Raw genomic sequence first — 13,743 nt, forward strand, 5'->3', positions numbered from 1 at the left:
AAATTACAAAGGACCCTTTCGCCCTGACCCACGAAATTGTTGTGGCGTAGCTCTCTTGCAGATAATAGCTCGGCTAATCTTGAGTGGTATCTCAGGCCATCGTCCGCCATCCCTCCCGTCGTTGTAAACACCAGTGGGGTGAATGTGGCTGGCTTTATTTCTGTGACGCGAGAGTTGTACTTTCGCTTCTTTTCATTTTCATGAATCCTGTAAATTTGCTTGGGGCTAAGATCTCTATACGAGTCCGCATAGGGATGACACACCTTTATATCGAAAAATGCAGCTCTCTGTCGCTCCCAGAAACCCCTGCAGTGGACGTCAAGGCGTGCGTCAGGGGCTTGGTTAGGCCCTCTGGCAAGCTCTTCGCCTGTAATAGGTTGTAAAGCCGGTTCAACTTGCACATCATAGCAAACCATGTCAAGCAGCTCGGCCTGTAGATCGCGTATTTCATTGTGGCGCTGAATAACTAAGCCTCCACGCTGGCAGATCATCGCGTGGTCTTCTATAAACATGCTCCCACATACGCACATTGACGGATTATTAATAATAATAATAATAATAATAATAATAATAATAATAATAATAATAATAATAATAATGAAACAAGAAATATGAGTGATAGGAACCGACGTTTCGGTGCATCTTGCGCCATTATCAAGGTACATAATTAATGATAAAAAGCGGTTTGTAAAGGCTAAGTTGAAGCGAATTTGCATAACATAGCGGCAAGCTAATTACTTAAATACTTTCGCACGAAGAGAATCGGACTGCACATTCAATGTTGGTTTAAGCTCTTGAATATACAACATTTCATTGACAAGGCAGTCAAATTTGTTCATGCATTTCTTGAGCACATTGAAGCGTGCTAAGAAATTGTTCGGAACAGCAGTGTTATGTTCTTTGTAGCAATGCTTGCAGATTGATGACGCCTTTTGACGGTGTCCCTCAACGCGCGTGTGAAGGTGGCCCTTTGTATACCCAACATAACCTGCATCACACAGGTCACACTTGAATAAATAAACAACACATTGCTGGGTTACAATGTTGGGCTTGGGCCCACGCAGGCTTAGATCTTGATTAAGCTTACGGTTAGTAAACACGGGTTGAATGGTCTTTCCCACCTTGCTGCTAAGATCTCTAAGTTGCCGTTTGACAGACACTGCAGCATCCTGATCTTTATAGGGGATAGCTATCCGGATGACGTCATCGGTATGCTGTTTAGACTGGTCCGCTGCGACTCTCGAGGTGATAAACTTGTTAATGACAGAATCAATAAGGTGATTTGGATACCTCAGCTTTCGGAAAACTCCTCTCAAGCGTTCACACTCCTCTGAGAAATGTGTCCAAGATGATGATAGCCGGTGCGCGCGATCAAGCATGGTGACGAGCAAACCCTGTTTGTAGCAGCTGTCCACATGGCTATGATAGTGCAGGATCATAGCACTATCATAGCCATGTGGACAGCCGCTACCCGTGTTTACTAGCCGTAAGCTTAATCAAGATCTAAGCCTGCGTGAGCCCAAGCCCAACATTGTAACCCAGCAATGTGTTGTTTATTTATTCAAGTGTGACCTGTGTGATGCAGGTTATGTTGGGTATACAAAGGGCCACCTTCACAGGCGCGTTGAGGGACACCGTCAAAAGGCGTCATCAATCTGCAAGCATTACTACAAAGAACATAACACTGCTGTTCCGAACAATTTCTTAGCACGCTTCAATGTGCTCAAGAAATGCATGAACAAATTTGACTGCCTTGTCAATGAAATGTTGTATATTCAAGAGCTTAAACCAACATTGAATGTGCAGTCCGATTCTCTTCGTGCGAAAGTATTTAAGTAATTAGCTTGCCGCTATGTTATGCAAATTCGCTTCAACTTAGCCTTTACAAACCGCTTTTTATCATTAATTATGTACCTTGATAATGGCGCAAGATGCACCGAAACGTCGGTTCCTGTCACTCATATTTCTTGTTTCATGTATTTCTAAATCATTTCTTTTAATAATAATAATAATAATAATAATAATAATAATAATAATAATAATTATTATTATTATTATTATAATAATGATAAGAAAACAATTTCTTCGGTAACATATTCCAAGCTATTTACAAGTTAAAAGTTCTAATTTTAAAATATCCAACTCACAGAAAATTTGCTAAGAAAAGTTTGACGCATTAAAAATAATTAATACTATAGCTAAAATTATGCCAAAAAATCAGCCAGCAATAATAATAATAATAATAATAATAATAATAATAATAATAATAATAACACATTGAGTCTTATCTTTGGTTTCTTTGAATTGTCTAGGGCGTTTCAAAGTACGAGAGCATGTAGACAAACATTTGTTGGCTTCACACCACAAGGTCACAAGTCAATCTCAAGAAAGTAATTGTCTCAAGAGTACTTGAAAATCTTAAGTGAGACTTAACTGAGAAAACTAGGCTTCACTGACAAAGTGTATTCAACAAATTTCTGAATACTTCGTTGTTAGCGCGCACCTCGCATTAAAAGAGGAGAAAGCGTCAAAATCTTGTCCTATGGTTTTCAAGAACACCTGAGTGGATAAGGATATTTCGCCACCGTAAAAAGATTCAAGAGCTGACTTTTTCTGGTGTTATAACTGGATTCGCTCTGGCGAAAGGCTAACGCTCGAAGCGTCAGCACTCGAATATCTTTACGGTAGCCAAATTACCTTTATGTATCAAGTCAGTTGATAAAACTAAACCGTGATTAATTTCTATTCCTCTCCAACGCAGTAGCGCAGTTTTTTTTAGAAACCAAACTCCTTTGATATTTATTTGTTTTCAAGAAAAGTTAGAATTGCGAGAACCGTGATAGATACCGCCCGTCGTCTACGATGAAAGTACCTATTGATCGGTCATAACTTTGATAATAATTAATGAATTTTACGAACGATCTTAACGAATGCGGATGAAGTGCGTTTTAATGTTAAGGACAAACAAGAAACAAGATATTTTTATCAACCGTCCAAAAAGGGGAGAGCGTTCGTCGTCAAATCGGTGACCGTTAGTTTTAAGCTTCAGCCCGACAAATGAGGGTATTTCTTGCTATTAAACGTTAGCGTTTAATCTGAACGGGCTTATAATGATAATTAGTTATTCTGCGTACATTTTATCAGTTCCCTTGATCTTTTTTATTACGATTGAAAATATGCAGTTTAAAAGGTTTTTTGTTATTGGAAATCTTTGGGAAGGGGGGGGGGGGGGGGGTGAGGAAACTTCCATACCCTACACCGGGATGTGCTGTCCAAGTAATAGGGTGCGGCTTTTCCTTTTAATTCGAAACGGGTAAATATTATAGGCCGCAGATAACAAAACTAAATGAAGCTCTATTCCGTCTGTTCTCTGTCTAACAAATGGACCTCTGTTCTCGTCCACTTTGGGACTGTGACAATAAAGAATACTATATTGTGTAAACATCATAAGGTATCCAACCTTGTTTGAAATAAATGACACAGACATCGACATCGCGACATGAACTATTTCTTTTTTATTTTCTGCACGGTGTAAACATGCGCATTAAAAGCATCTTTCCAGCTCCTTTAAAACATACAGGTTATCGACAACTAAACTTTTCGTGTGTGGAAACACATTTCCCAACACCAATAGTCGTCGATAACAATTTCCCTTGTCTGTAGAGGCCCTTATTATAGTCAAACAACAAGGAGACGTTCAATTGTTTAGTGTTCGTCTCCTTTGGTGAAATGCTCCATCGACAAATGGATTTTATTTAATTTGTTTCTAGTACTCTTTGCCAAAAAAAAAAAAACGAACAAAGCTAATAATATTTTGTTTTTGTATATCTGTTTATTTCATTAAGGAAATGATTCTTTTGTTAACTTCATAAGCACAAGCGGTCGGACATTCTCAAAGCCTTGCTTAAATTGAAGTGCTTCCATAATCTTTATACTCTCAAGATTAATTTCCGCGATAAACGATTTTCCTCATTGCTGAATGAGACTGTAAATTAATTAATGGAGCGTAATGGAGTTAAACAATGACGGTATGGGAAAATGTTGCTGGAAAACATTTGTCCAACAATAAAGAAAAGCAGTAAAAATGATTAACAAAAGTTTACAGAAGCAGTCTTGACTATCGTCTTCACCAACTGAAGCACACAGTGTAGATCAACTTCAAGCTCACTGGTTTTAAATTTGACCAACATTACCATTACTTATTCGAAATACTATGGAGGATGAGAGCAAAAATGCCCCGGTCGATGTTAGTTTAATTGTCAACATCATCATTAGCAGCATCACTTGTCCTTTCACAGTTCTGCTCAACGTGTTGGTGATCATGGCTGTGAAAAGAAGACCAAGACTCCAGAGCAACGCCAACATCTTACTGGCATGTTTAGCGGCCACTGACGCATTAACCGGTTTAATCGTGCAACCATCTTTTCTCACGGAGCTGGTATTAATGTTACTTGGTAAGGACAACCTCGCCAGCAGAATTCGTAGTTATGCCGTTTCCTTTTTGGACATCATGTCTGTTTGCTCCTGTCTTCAACTGATGCTAGTTACTTGCGAGAGACTTTTAGCGATTAAATTCACTATGCACTATCTTAACGTCGTAAAAAAGCAAAACATTAAGGTGGCAATAATGTTGTGTTGGATCTTTTCTTTTTCACCTGAGGTATTGAATCAAATGGCCACGAAAACAATTTACTTCTCTTTTATAAGTCTTGTCCTTATCTTGTGTGTTCTTTTTATTGCAACTGCTTACGTAGTTTTGTATCAGGAAACACGCCGGCATCAAAAGATGATCAAAAGTCAGCAGCTTCCACAAGAAGAGGTCGAACAATTCCTTAAAGAGAGCAAAGCGCTCAAGACAACTGTGTATGTGGTCGGTGCTGTTGTGTTGTGTTTGCTGCCCGCGGCTTTCCTTCTGCTGCTTATGGCCTTGGATGTTCACGTACCTTCAAGATCAGCTCAATCTTTGGTGAAAACTTGTGTTATGTTGAACTCGCTTCTAAATCCACTGATTTACTGCTGGCGCCAAAAAGAAATGAGAAAGTTTGTATTTAGATTTGTGGCCCAAGCAGTGCATCCCAGCAACTGAACTTGGTGTAACACGAGCAAAAATAAAAATTCTTTCCTCTGTCAAAATCCTTATAACGCTCGAAGCGTCAGCACTCGAATATCTTTACAGTGGCCAAACCAAATAGTCGTTTCTACCTCCCACCGACGCAGCACCATAGTTTCTTTTAAAATCAAACGCCTTTAATCAAAATGATCTATTTGTTTTCAAGAAAAGTAATTCGCAAGTCAAATTTAGACAACTGGGTTTGTTGGTAGTGTCTTAAAATCAAAATTAATTTAAATAAGTTTCGCGCCACTGCACGTAGCTTCACCGAATTTTTTTCGTTCTGGTTAAGTGCACTCTCAGTTGGCGACTCCTTTGAAAAAGGGACTTTTCCATGGTAACCAATTGTAACACTCGCGTAAGAGCATTCACATTCAAAGTAGGTTCCGAGTGCACTTAGGATGTACTTAGCGGCCTTAGTGTGAAGCCGACAATTAAGTTGGAGACGCCGAGAAAAAACGGAAGATTTTATGTAATTTATTTTGAACGAGAAACCAACAATTTTGGATTTCAATGCCCATCCCGTATCCCCCACTGGAAGCCAATCCTATAACCTACTACAAATGAACCATACTTCAAAGTAACTCAGTGTAGGCAAAAATAACATAAAACAAAAGCCAGATAAACTGTAATTGTTTAAATGGAACTCATTCGTATTGCTCTCTTTGGGAGAAGACGCAGAGGAGGATCGCTGTTTGAGGAAAAATGCTTTTCTTTAAGCCTGCGCAGACGTTAGCTTTTTTTGCGCTTTTCAGGCAAGCGGAGGCAAGCAGAGGCGAGCAAGAGGCGAGTGTGGAGCGCGAGTCACGCGCGACAGGATGGGTGCGTTTGCGCCCTTCCGGTCGCGCGTCACGCGGGCTTGCTTCCGCTCGCCTGAAAAACGCAAAGACTTCGGCCTTGATCAATATTACGGAAGCTTAGGCTACATTTGCACAAAATTTCCTTCCGAGGAATTTTGCATTTTTATACTTGGGAGTAGAATGTGTCAACTTAACGCGCACTATTTTTACTTATTCGTGGAAAGTGTTGCAAAACAAGAAGTTTTGAAATAAGTCAATGCTTGTAATCTGACAGATTTGTAGAAAACCAGAAAGACCCTATGCAGAAATGTCTGACATTTTAATATTCTTTTGCTTGCATTCCAGATAGCCCTGCTAACCTCGTTCTTGAGTTAAAAAATCAAAAGAATATGTTACCTTGAACGAGGCTGGTGACGTTAATTTTAATGCAGACAAAGGAATATTAAAGTGTCAAACATTTTTGAACAAGGTCTATTAAAGCATAGAATACAGTTAAAAGCCCTGGGAACGAGGTTGCCTAAATTTGCTTCAAGTACCATTTATATAAGAACCTGTTTAGGCTAAATTAAAAAATCCAGGTTCTTACACGCGGGTTTTTACTGTATTGTTTTTGGACACTTACTTAGTAGAATAAATGGTTTAGATTAGTTGTCAGCGCTTCGGTTTTTCGATGGAGCTTTCAGTCGGAAGGCCAAAGGGTCGGAGTGGTTCTCTAGGCTAGGTTGGTCTGCATGTGTTGTTTCTTCAGATAAGAAACTCTCTCGGCAGATATATAAACTTGGGTGCTGGTGACATATACTTCCAAGGGTAACCCTTAGATGGAGTAGCATCCCATCCAGGGATGGCGCAGTGGTGAGAGCACTCGCCTCCCACCAATGTGGCCCGGCTTCGATTCCCGAACTCGGCGTCATATGTGGGTTGAGTTTGTTGCTGGTTCTTGTCCCTGCCCGTAGGGTTTTTCTCCGGGTACTCCAGTTTTCCTCCCTCCACAAAATCCAACATTCCCAAATTCCAATTCGATCTGGAAACGGTGGACGAAGACCCACTTTGTGGATGTGCCTCTGAAATTTCCAGGGGGAATACTAATACTCTCAGGCCCCGTTTATATGGAGAAAAGTTGTCTCGAGTAGATGGGTCACTCGCCTACCCAGCTACCCAGCTGGGCAAGCCAACTTTTCCTATATTTCATTACAAAATTACAAAAACTTGGCTAACCGTTTACATGAGAAACAAAAAGTTGGCTCAGCTGGAAGGGTGACCAGCCTAGTCGGGTCACCCTTTTTCAATGGTAGGGTCACCCTCCTAGCCGGGCCAACTTTTCTCCATATAAACACTCTGGCTCGCCTAGCCGGGTCAACTCCGTTAAGGCGAGACAATCAGAGCATGCACGAGCGTTGTTGGCTCGGGCAAAGGGATCAACTTTTTTTCTCATATGAACGGTCGCTGAAGTTGACTCGACTGTGTGGGTGACCCTCTTTTCCAGGACAACTTTTCTCCATATAAACGGGGCATGAGTTGCTTTATACTAGAGAGACCGGGTTTTGTCCTGGGCGTTTTTTCCGCCTAGGTCTTCATTTGTTTTATAAAAGAAACAGACTGACATTGTAGCCTAGTTTCTTTAGAGATACGGAAACACTCACGCGAAATGGTTTGAGAGGTCTCAAAATTTTCGAATTGTGTTTCCTTAAGAGTTCTTCGCTCTCCCAAATTTCCATCTATGTTTCTATGACAACACTGAGAATCTATTCTGTTTCTCAAATATTGGTTGCGCGCGCATCATTAAGGCCCCCTCCGCACTAACCTGAGTACATTTGAAAGCCGTTTTCTTTAACCACTATCATTTTCGTATAAGTTTCTACTTCAAATACACGATGGAGAATGCACACATTGTAAAGTCCACTTTTTAAAAAGATCGCGTTCGGTATTTTAAAACGCCGCCTGTTTTTAGACCGGACGAAAAGTCAAACCGGAGAAAAACAAGTTTCTCCGGAATAGTGTAGACGGAGATACTCAACGAGAATATTTAGTACGGAACATTTTAAGTTACACTGATAGTCTGATCTGTTCAGCTGTTTTGGCGAAATTTGAATTTGCAGAAAATTTCGGGAAAAGATCCTTGTCTTAGGAATTAACGAGCTGTTGTTGGCATTACGAAAATCCCAGCTGGCCTTTTTCAGTTGCTCTTTTAAAGATAGTTTTTGGTCGCTGCGAAAACCCGAAGGATTTAATTTTCCCATGTTACTAGAGTTTTAAGTAAAGAATTCGTAATACATAAGCAAGTGAAAATTAACGATAAAAACGAATCTTTAGCGAAACATGTCTGACACATAGTTTATTTTAATCATTTTGAACTTGAATGATGGTGTCATGATAACTCCGAAACGTCGTTCGTTTTTATCGTTAATTTTCACTTGCTTATGTACTAAAGTTTTATGTGATAAAACGTTTAAGGAAACGCCTTGGTTTTTTTTTTACAATTTAATCCGAATTTTTAATTTGAGGCGGTGTAGGCTGTCCAAAAAGATACGAATGTTTGGTTTATCACCAGTATTTATAACTCTAAAGATAAATTGGCAACCGTAAAGCTGCCGTTTTTCAAATGAGCGTAGCCCTTCGTCAGAGCGATTCGTTCTGACGAAAGGCTAACGCTCGAAACGTCAGCACTCGAATCTCTTTACGGTCCCCAAATTACCTTTAGTTATCAACTCAGTTGATAAACCAAACTTTCGTTTCTACTCCCCACCGACGCAGCAGATATCGTTAAATTAACTGAACCCTTGGGGGCCACTGAATAACTTTTAAATACCGACCGTAAGAATATTGAGCGGTGTGGTCAAATCAGCTATCAAGCAATCTAATCAAGTAAAAATAAATTACAGTGAAATGGTGTCGGTTTTTGTAATTTTGCTTTGAAAATTAAGTGAGTTTTCTCCTTCGTTTTTTGACGACGCTGTACATCCTATTTTTAAATTAAAAGTCTTCGTTGAATAATTTACAATCCTCTTTGTCCTGTACATTAATTTCTGTCCAAAGAACCTGCAAACGAAATTGTAATAACAATGGTTTGAAATTCAGTTTATCTTCCATGACAGAAGAATAAGAAAAGAAATGTTTTGTTAATAACCTTCAAAACTAAAAATTCAGAAGGCTTTTAATTTTCTGTTTTGCTTGTCACGGAACATTAATAAAAGTAAATATATGACTTCTGGGTGTTTACATTACTCAGGTTCCTTCTTTCACATTCAAAAATGTGTCAAGCCCGCTGTCAAGGGCTAAACTCTAAAAGTGGCAGGTAGAGGCTAAGCCATTATACCCCACACAGGTGTAAAACTAAACAATAGCAAGGTTTTACAAGTGGGAAACTCGAATCTCTGTCTCAAAGTCACATTTGATCATTTTGCTTTATCACAGTTGAAGCGATTGTTTAAAATACGCCAAATCAGCGACTGTAATTCGACTGACTTCAATTTGTTTCAGCTCCACAGGAATTGTTTTTCCGGGGAATTTTGGACGTCTGCCTTTTTGACGCTGAAGTTGGTTGTCTTCAAATTGTAAATATTGCTGCATGCGAAAACGAGACGCTATTTCCAACGTTTTTTCGTGGCAAAAACAGAGTGAGTTAATTGAAGTGGAATACAGAGAGGCAATTAAAGAAATCCGTCGCTTTGTGAAGAGGAACTGATGTAAAATATAAAGAATATTCAGTACTGGAGTCACAGAAACCATATTTTTCGATGCACTAAATAACCTTGAAGGAAACAAGCTACAGATTAACGGATCCTAACCTGGGAGGCTATCGGAAAACGAGTCAGTTTATCAGGAATTAGCTTGACTTAACGGTACTTTAATCTTGAAGGACGAAAAAAATTCATGCTCATATTACTGTAAATTAAGTTTGTCGTGGATATGACATTTAATAACTCTGGAACCGCTCAAGATGGTAAATATTACACCAACTCTGTTATTACAGGGATTTGTTTGATTGCAATATCGGTCGTTGCTTTTGGCGGGAATTTGCTCGTGTTGGTTGCTATTTGCATAAACCGAAACCTTCGTTCGGTATCAGACCTCTTCGTGGCTAATTTGGCCGTGGCGGACTTGGGTCAAGCAGTGGTGGCGATGCCTCTTCGGATCGCCATTTTTCTTGGAAAAGGACAAACAACCCTGATACCTTGCCATATCGTTATCTTGTTTACGATTCTCTTCGGTGGCGCTTCGAACGTGAATATTTTACTCGTGAGCTTTGACAGGTTCATAGCTATAAAATGGCCGTTCAAATACAATGTCTGGGCCACAATGCGACTTTTCATTGTAACTCTTGTCCTGAGCTGGTTTTCCTTGGTTCTCTTTGCAATTTTACCCCTCCTGGGGTGGGGTAGGGCTGAAAATGCCGCCTTTTCACCGACTTGTCGTTTCACCATGACGTTAGAGAGAGACTATGTGATCACGTCCTCTACTCTGATTCATGGCATTCCATTGACAATTATCGTAATTCTCTACTTCTTCATTCTCAAGGCTACGTGTCGACACTCGCGTGCGATCGCGGCACAGGAATTCAGCTTGGGGACAAACAACACATCAATTAATAATTATTCCATTACCAATGAAGAGATGAGCACAAATGGCGAGCAACACGAGCAAAAAGCTCGCGGTGATCGCAGTCTGCGCATGCGTACCCGAAACTCCAGCAGGCGCGGCAAAGGTGCCCGGCTGATTGCTGTTTTGGTGGGCGTGTTTATTATCCTCGTGCTGCCAATTATAGTGATTGATTTGGTGGAGTTTTGGCAGGGGCCTTCTACCCCTCCGGTGATAGTCAGTGTTGCAGTCTGCTTGATTTATGCCAATTCGGGCGTAAACGTCTTCGTGTACGCTGGTTGGAACTCAGAATACAGGAGAACATTTCGTCTTGTTTTCGTTTCTCTTTGGAAGTTAGTGAAAAAACCATGTTCTTAAATTACTTTTGTTCCATTACTGACGAGCGAGTTTGGCTTTAAAAAGGTACAACTTTCTTGGTGGTCAGAAATGGGGTTTCGTTTTGGTTGGAAACAAAGAAAGTCTACCATTCTGGTCTCAAGGAAACAAAGCAAGTTTTTCATACTGGTCTCAAGTAAGAGAGTATTTTTTTGGCATTTTTTGGGCAGTTAAAGGGTGGACATTTTTAAAAAACAAGGAAACGTGGTTTAACATTCATCGACGTCTGTTCAATGTATCGCGCCATGTTAAATGTCGAAATAGCCTATTCAACATGTTGACTGCCAATGATAAACTGTTCAACAGAATAGAGTCGGGTTCTGTTCCGTTCACTAAACAACGCAACATTCAAGATTGATCTCACAGCGAAACAAAGAATAGAGAAATTAATCACGACATTGGCTATACAACTAGCAAGCCTCGACATGCTCAAAATGTGAACAGCAGTTGTTGAATGTGGTAGAGCATCCGAACTAGTAATCGGAGGGTCCTAGGTTCGACTCCTGATAGGAGCACTCGGATTTCTTTTTTCCGAGTATGCCTGTGTCACTTTCTAGAATAATACGTCATTGTCATTCATTCACCAGGCTGGAACTATACCATCACATTTATTTCATAAAATACATGTTGTTTACTTTAGGAATTTTAAACCTAGATATATTATGTTACATAATTTAGACACTACGGTGAGAAATATAGTGCAAGAAGACAGCGCCTCTAGAACACGGACCTGAGGAGGATGGGGGCAATGGTGCCTCTACTGCCCCGTCCCTTTTCCCTGTAGGCGCTCTGCTGGACGATTTTTTGTGCGCCCCGGCAAATGAGCTTGTTCGCAAGCGTGGCAGAACACCGAATCCAAAATTTTCCACAACTATCTTTCGAATGCATCATTTGAAGTAGGTTCGACTCGTTTCCGTTCACTGAACCGAGTTAAGGCTGTGTCATAAGCTCCTGGCTGTGTACAAGGTGCTCTTAATTTCTGAAAGGGAACCTCCACTCCGAAAACAAATGGACGGTAAATTGTTGAAAATAGTGTCTTAATTCTAAATTTTAGTTTAAGAAGTAGAAATGACAGTCAAGTGTGCTAAAAATAAGATATGATTGTCGCCTATTTTCGCTTTTAAATTTCCCGGGCGCCACCTTCTTGGATTTCATGACGTAATACGGTTGCTCTATTGTTTCACACAAAAGAACTTCTGCTGAATAACAATAGCGGCAACCGTATGACGTCATAAAATCCAAAATGGCGACGCCCGGGAAATTCAAAAGCGAAGATAAGCGACAATCATATTTAATTTTTAGCATACTTCAATGTCACTTCTACTTTTAACCTAAAATTTAGAATTTAGACACTATTTTAAACAATTTACCGTCCATTTGTTGTCGGAGTTGAGGTTCCCTTGAATTGTTCAGAATTTCTCAAAAAGTTGCTCAAAAATCTAGAAGTTGCTTTTTGATAAAATAAAATTGCAGGTTCCTACCTTTTATGTTAAGTAATCATACTCTCTCATGTCAAGAAAATAAGGATTTTCCAGCTTATCATGCAGTTTTGTTATATTAATGCCTTCAAGAGTGACAACATACTTTCTCTTCCCTTAGTGAAACTCAACGTCGACTTTGTCAGCCTTTTTTTCTTGTAAAGAATATACACATGTGAAGCATTTTGTTCCTTGGAACAAGAACTCAATAGGCCTTATCACGGTTTTCGACGCCATTTTGACGAGTAGGCAAATAGGCTTGAAATAACAGTGTTTGTATGGAAATCCGATGTCAAATAATTTTCATAAAACATCGCTTCTGAAAAATTCATGAATTGGAAATTTTTGGCAATAGGAAAAGGATTTTAAGAAAAAAAATGGAGGGATGTAGCTGTTCCAGAAAGCGTCCAGTCGTGTTTTGAACTTTCCATACATTTGTCTGTTAGCGAACCAGCCGTGAACTGCTCTAAAAATAGCTCGCGGGAAAAAAAAATACAGGGAAATGCATGGAAAGTTCCAAACACGACTGGACGCTTTCTGGCACAGCTACATCCCTCTAAATTTTTTCTTAAAATCCTTTTCCTAGTGCCAAAAGTTTCCAATTCATGAATTTTTCAGAAGCGATGTTTTATGAAAATTATTTGACATCGGATTTCCATAAACACTGTTAATTCGAGCCTGTTTGCCTACTCGTCAAAATGGCGTCGAAAACCGTGATAAGGCCTATTAAGAAAACTCTTTCTAGTGACGAGTAGTTTATCGGTTGAATTTCTAAATCCAAGACTAATGTAAAACACGATGATACAAAATAAATGTTACCTTGTGCATTCGCATCTTGATCACTGGGTCGACTTTCAAGGAATTCTCATTGATCACTGTTTTACAAAGATGAACCAGGGGTCAATTCAACAAAACTTTTACACTTGTAATCTACAAGTCGGACCATTGTATTTACAAGCGCAGCCGGAGACGAGTTTAATAAAAATCGTTACAAGTCCAGATTACAGGAGTCCGACTTGTAATTACAGGTGTAGCGCTACACGTGTAAAATATGGTAAGAATCCAATTTAATAAAACTTTTACAAGAGTCCGGCTTGTATTTTTACAAGAGTCCAACTTGTAAATCACAAGTGCAAAATACAAGTCGCTTGTCACTTGTAAACACACTGAGAAAGACTTCAGAAAAACAAATTGTAATGTAAAAAGATGTCGTCTTCGAGAGAAAAGGAACTTGACGAACTCCTGAGACGTCAGATAATCCGTCGACCTAGGAAGTTTGAGAAAAGACGGCTGTTTGAGGTCCAAAAAGCCAAGGGAATTTCGAGAGAAGTTTCGTCTCCCTGTCGACGCCTTCGGCCATCTTTTGGAATTAATAGGCCCCCGT

At 39.8% G+C, this 13,743-nt stretch overlaps 3 protein-coding genes across 3 annotated transcripts in view; 1 reads left to right on the plus strand and 2 right to left on the minus strand.

Moving 5' to 3' along the window:
- Window positions 1-625: 625 nt before the first annotated feature.
- On the minus strand, window positions 626-1,398 carry LOC146483197 (uncharacterized). Its single transcript, XM_085106244.1, has one exon. The coding sequence runs from the start codon at window positions 1,377-1,379 to the stop codon at window positions 735-737; it is 645 nt and encodes a 214-aa protein (XP_084962370.1). The 5' UTR covers window positions 1,380-1,398; the 3' UTR covers window positions 626-734.
- Window positions 1,399-7,000: 5,602 nt separating this feature from the next.
- LOC146483198 (QRFP-like peptide receptor) overlaps window positions 7,001-13,743 on the minus strand; it is a 167,613-nt gene continuing 160,870 nt past the window's right edge. Inside the window, exon 2 of the mRNA XM_085106413.1 lies at window positions 7,001-7,031. The gene's annotated coding sequence lies outside the window, so the exon portion shown is untranslated. The remainder of the gene's footprint in view (window positions 7,032-13,743) is intronic.
- On the plus strand, window positions 9,526-13,252 carry LOC146483199 (octopamine receptor beta-2R-like). Its single transcript, XM_085106245.1, has one exon. It carries the CDS (start codon window positions 9,817-9,819, stop codon window positions 10,861-10,863), a length of 1,047 nt encoding a protein of 348 aa, XP_084962371.1. The 5' UTR covers window positions 9,526-9,816; the 3' UTR covers window positions 10,864-13,252.

Source organism: Pavona decussata, unplaced genomic scaffold (genome assembly GCF_977016875.1).
Source record: "Pavona decussata unplaced genomic scaffold, jaPavDecu1.1 SCAFFOLD_40, whole genome shotgun sequence".
NCBI classification, from domain to species: domain Eukaryota; kingdom Metazoa; phylum Cnidaria; class Anthozoa; order Scleractinia; family Agariciidae; genus Pavona; species Pavona decussata.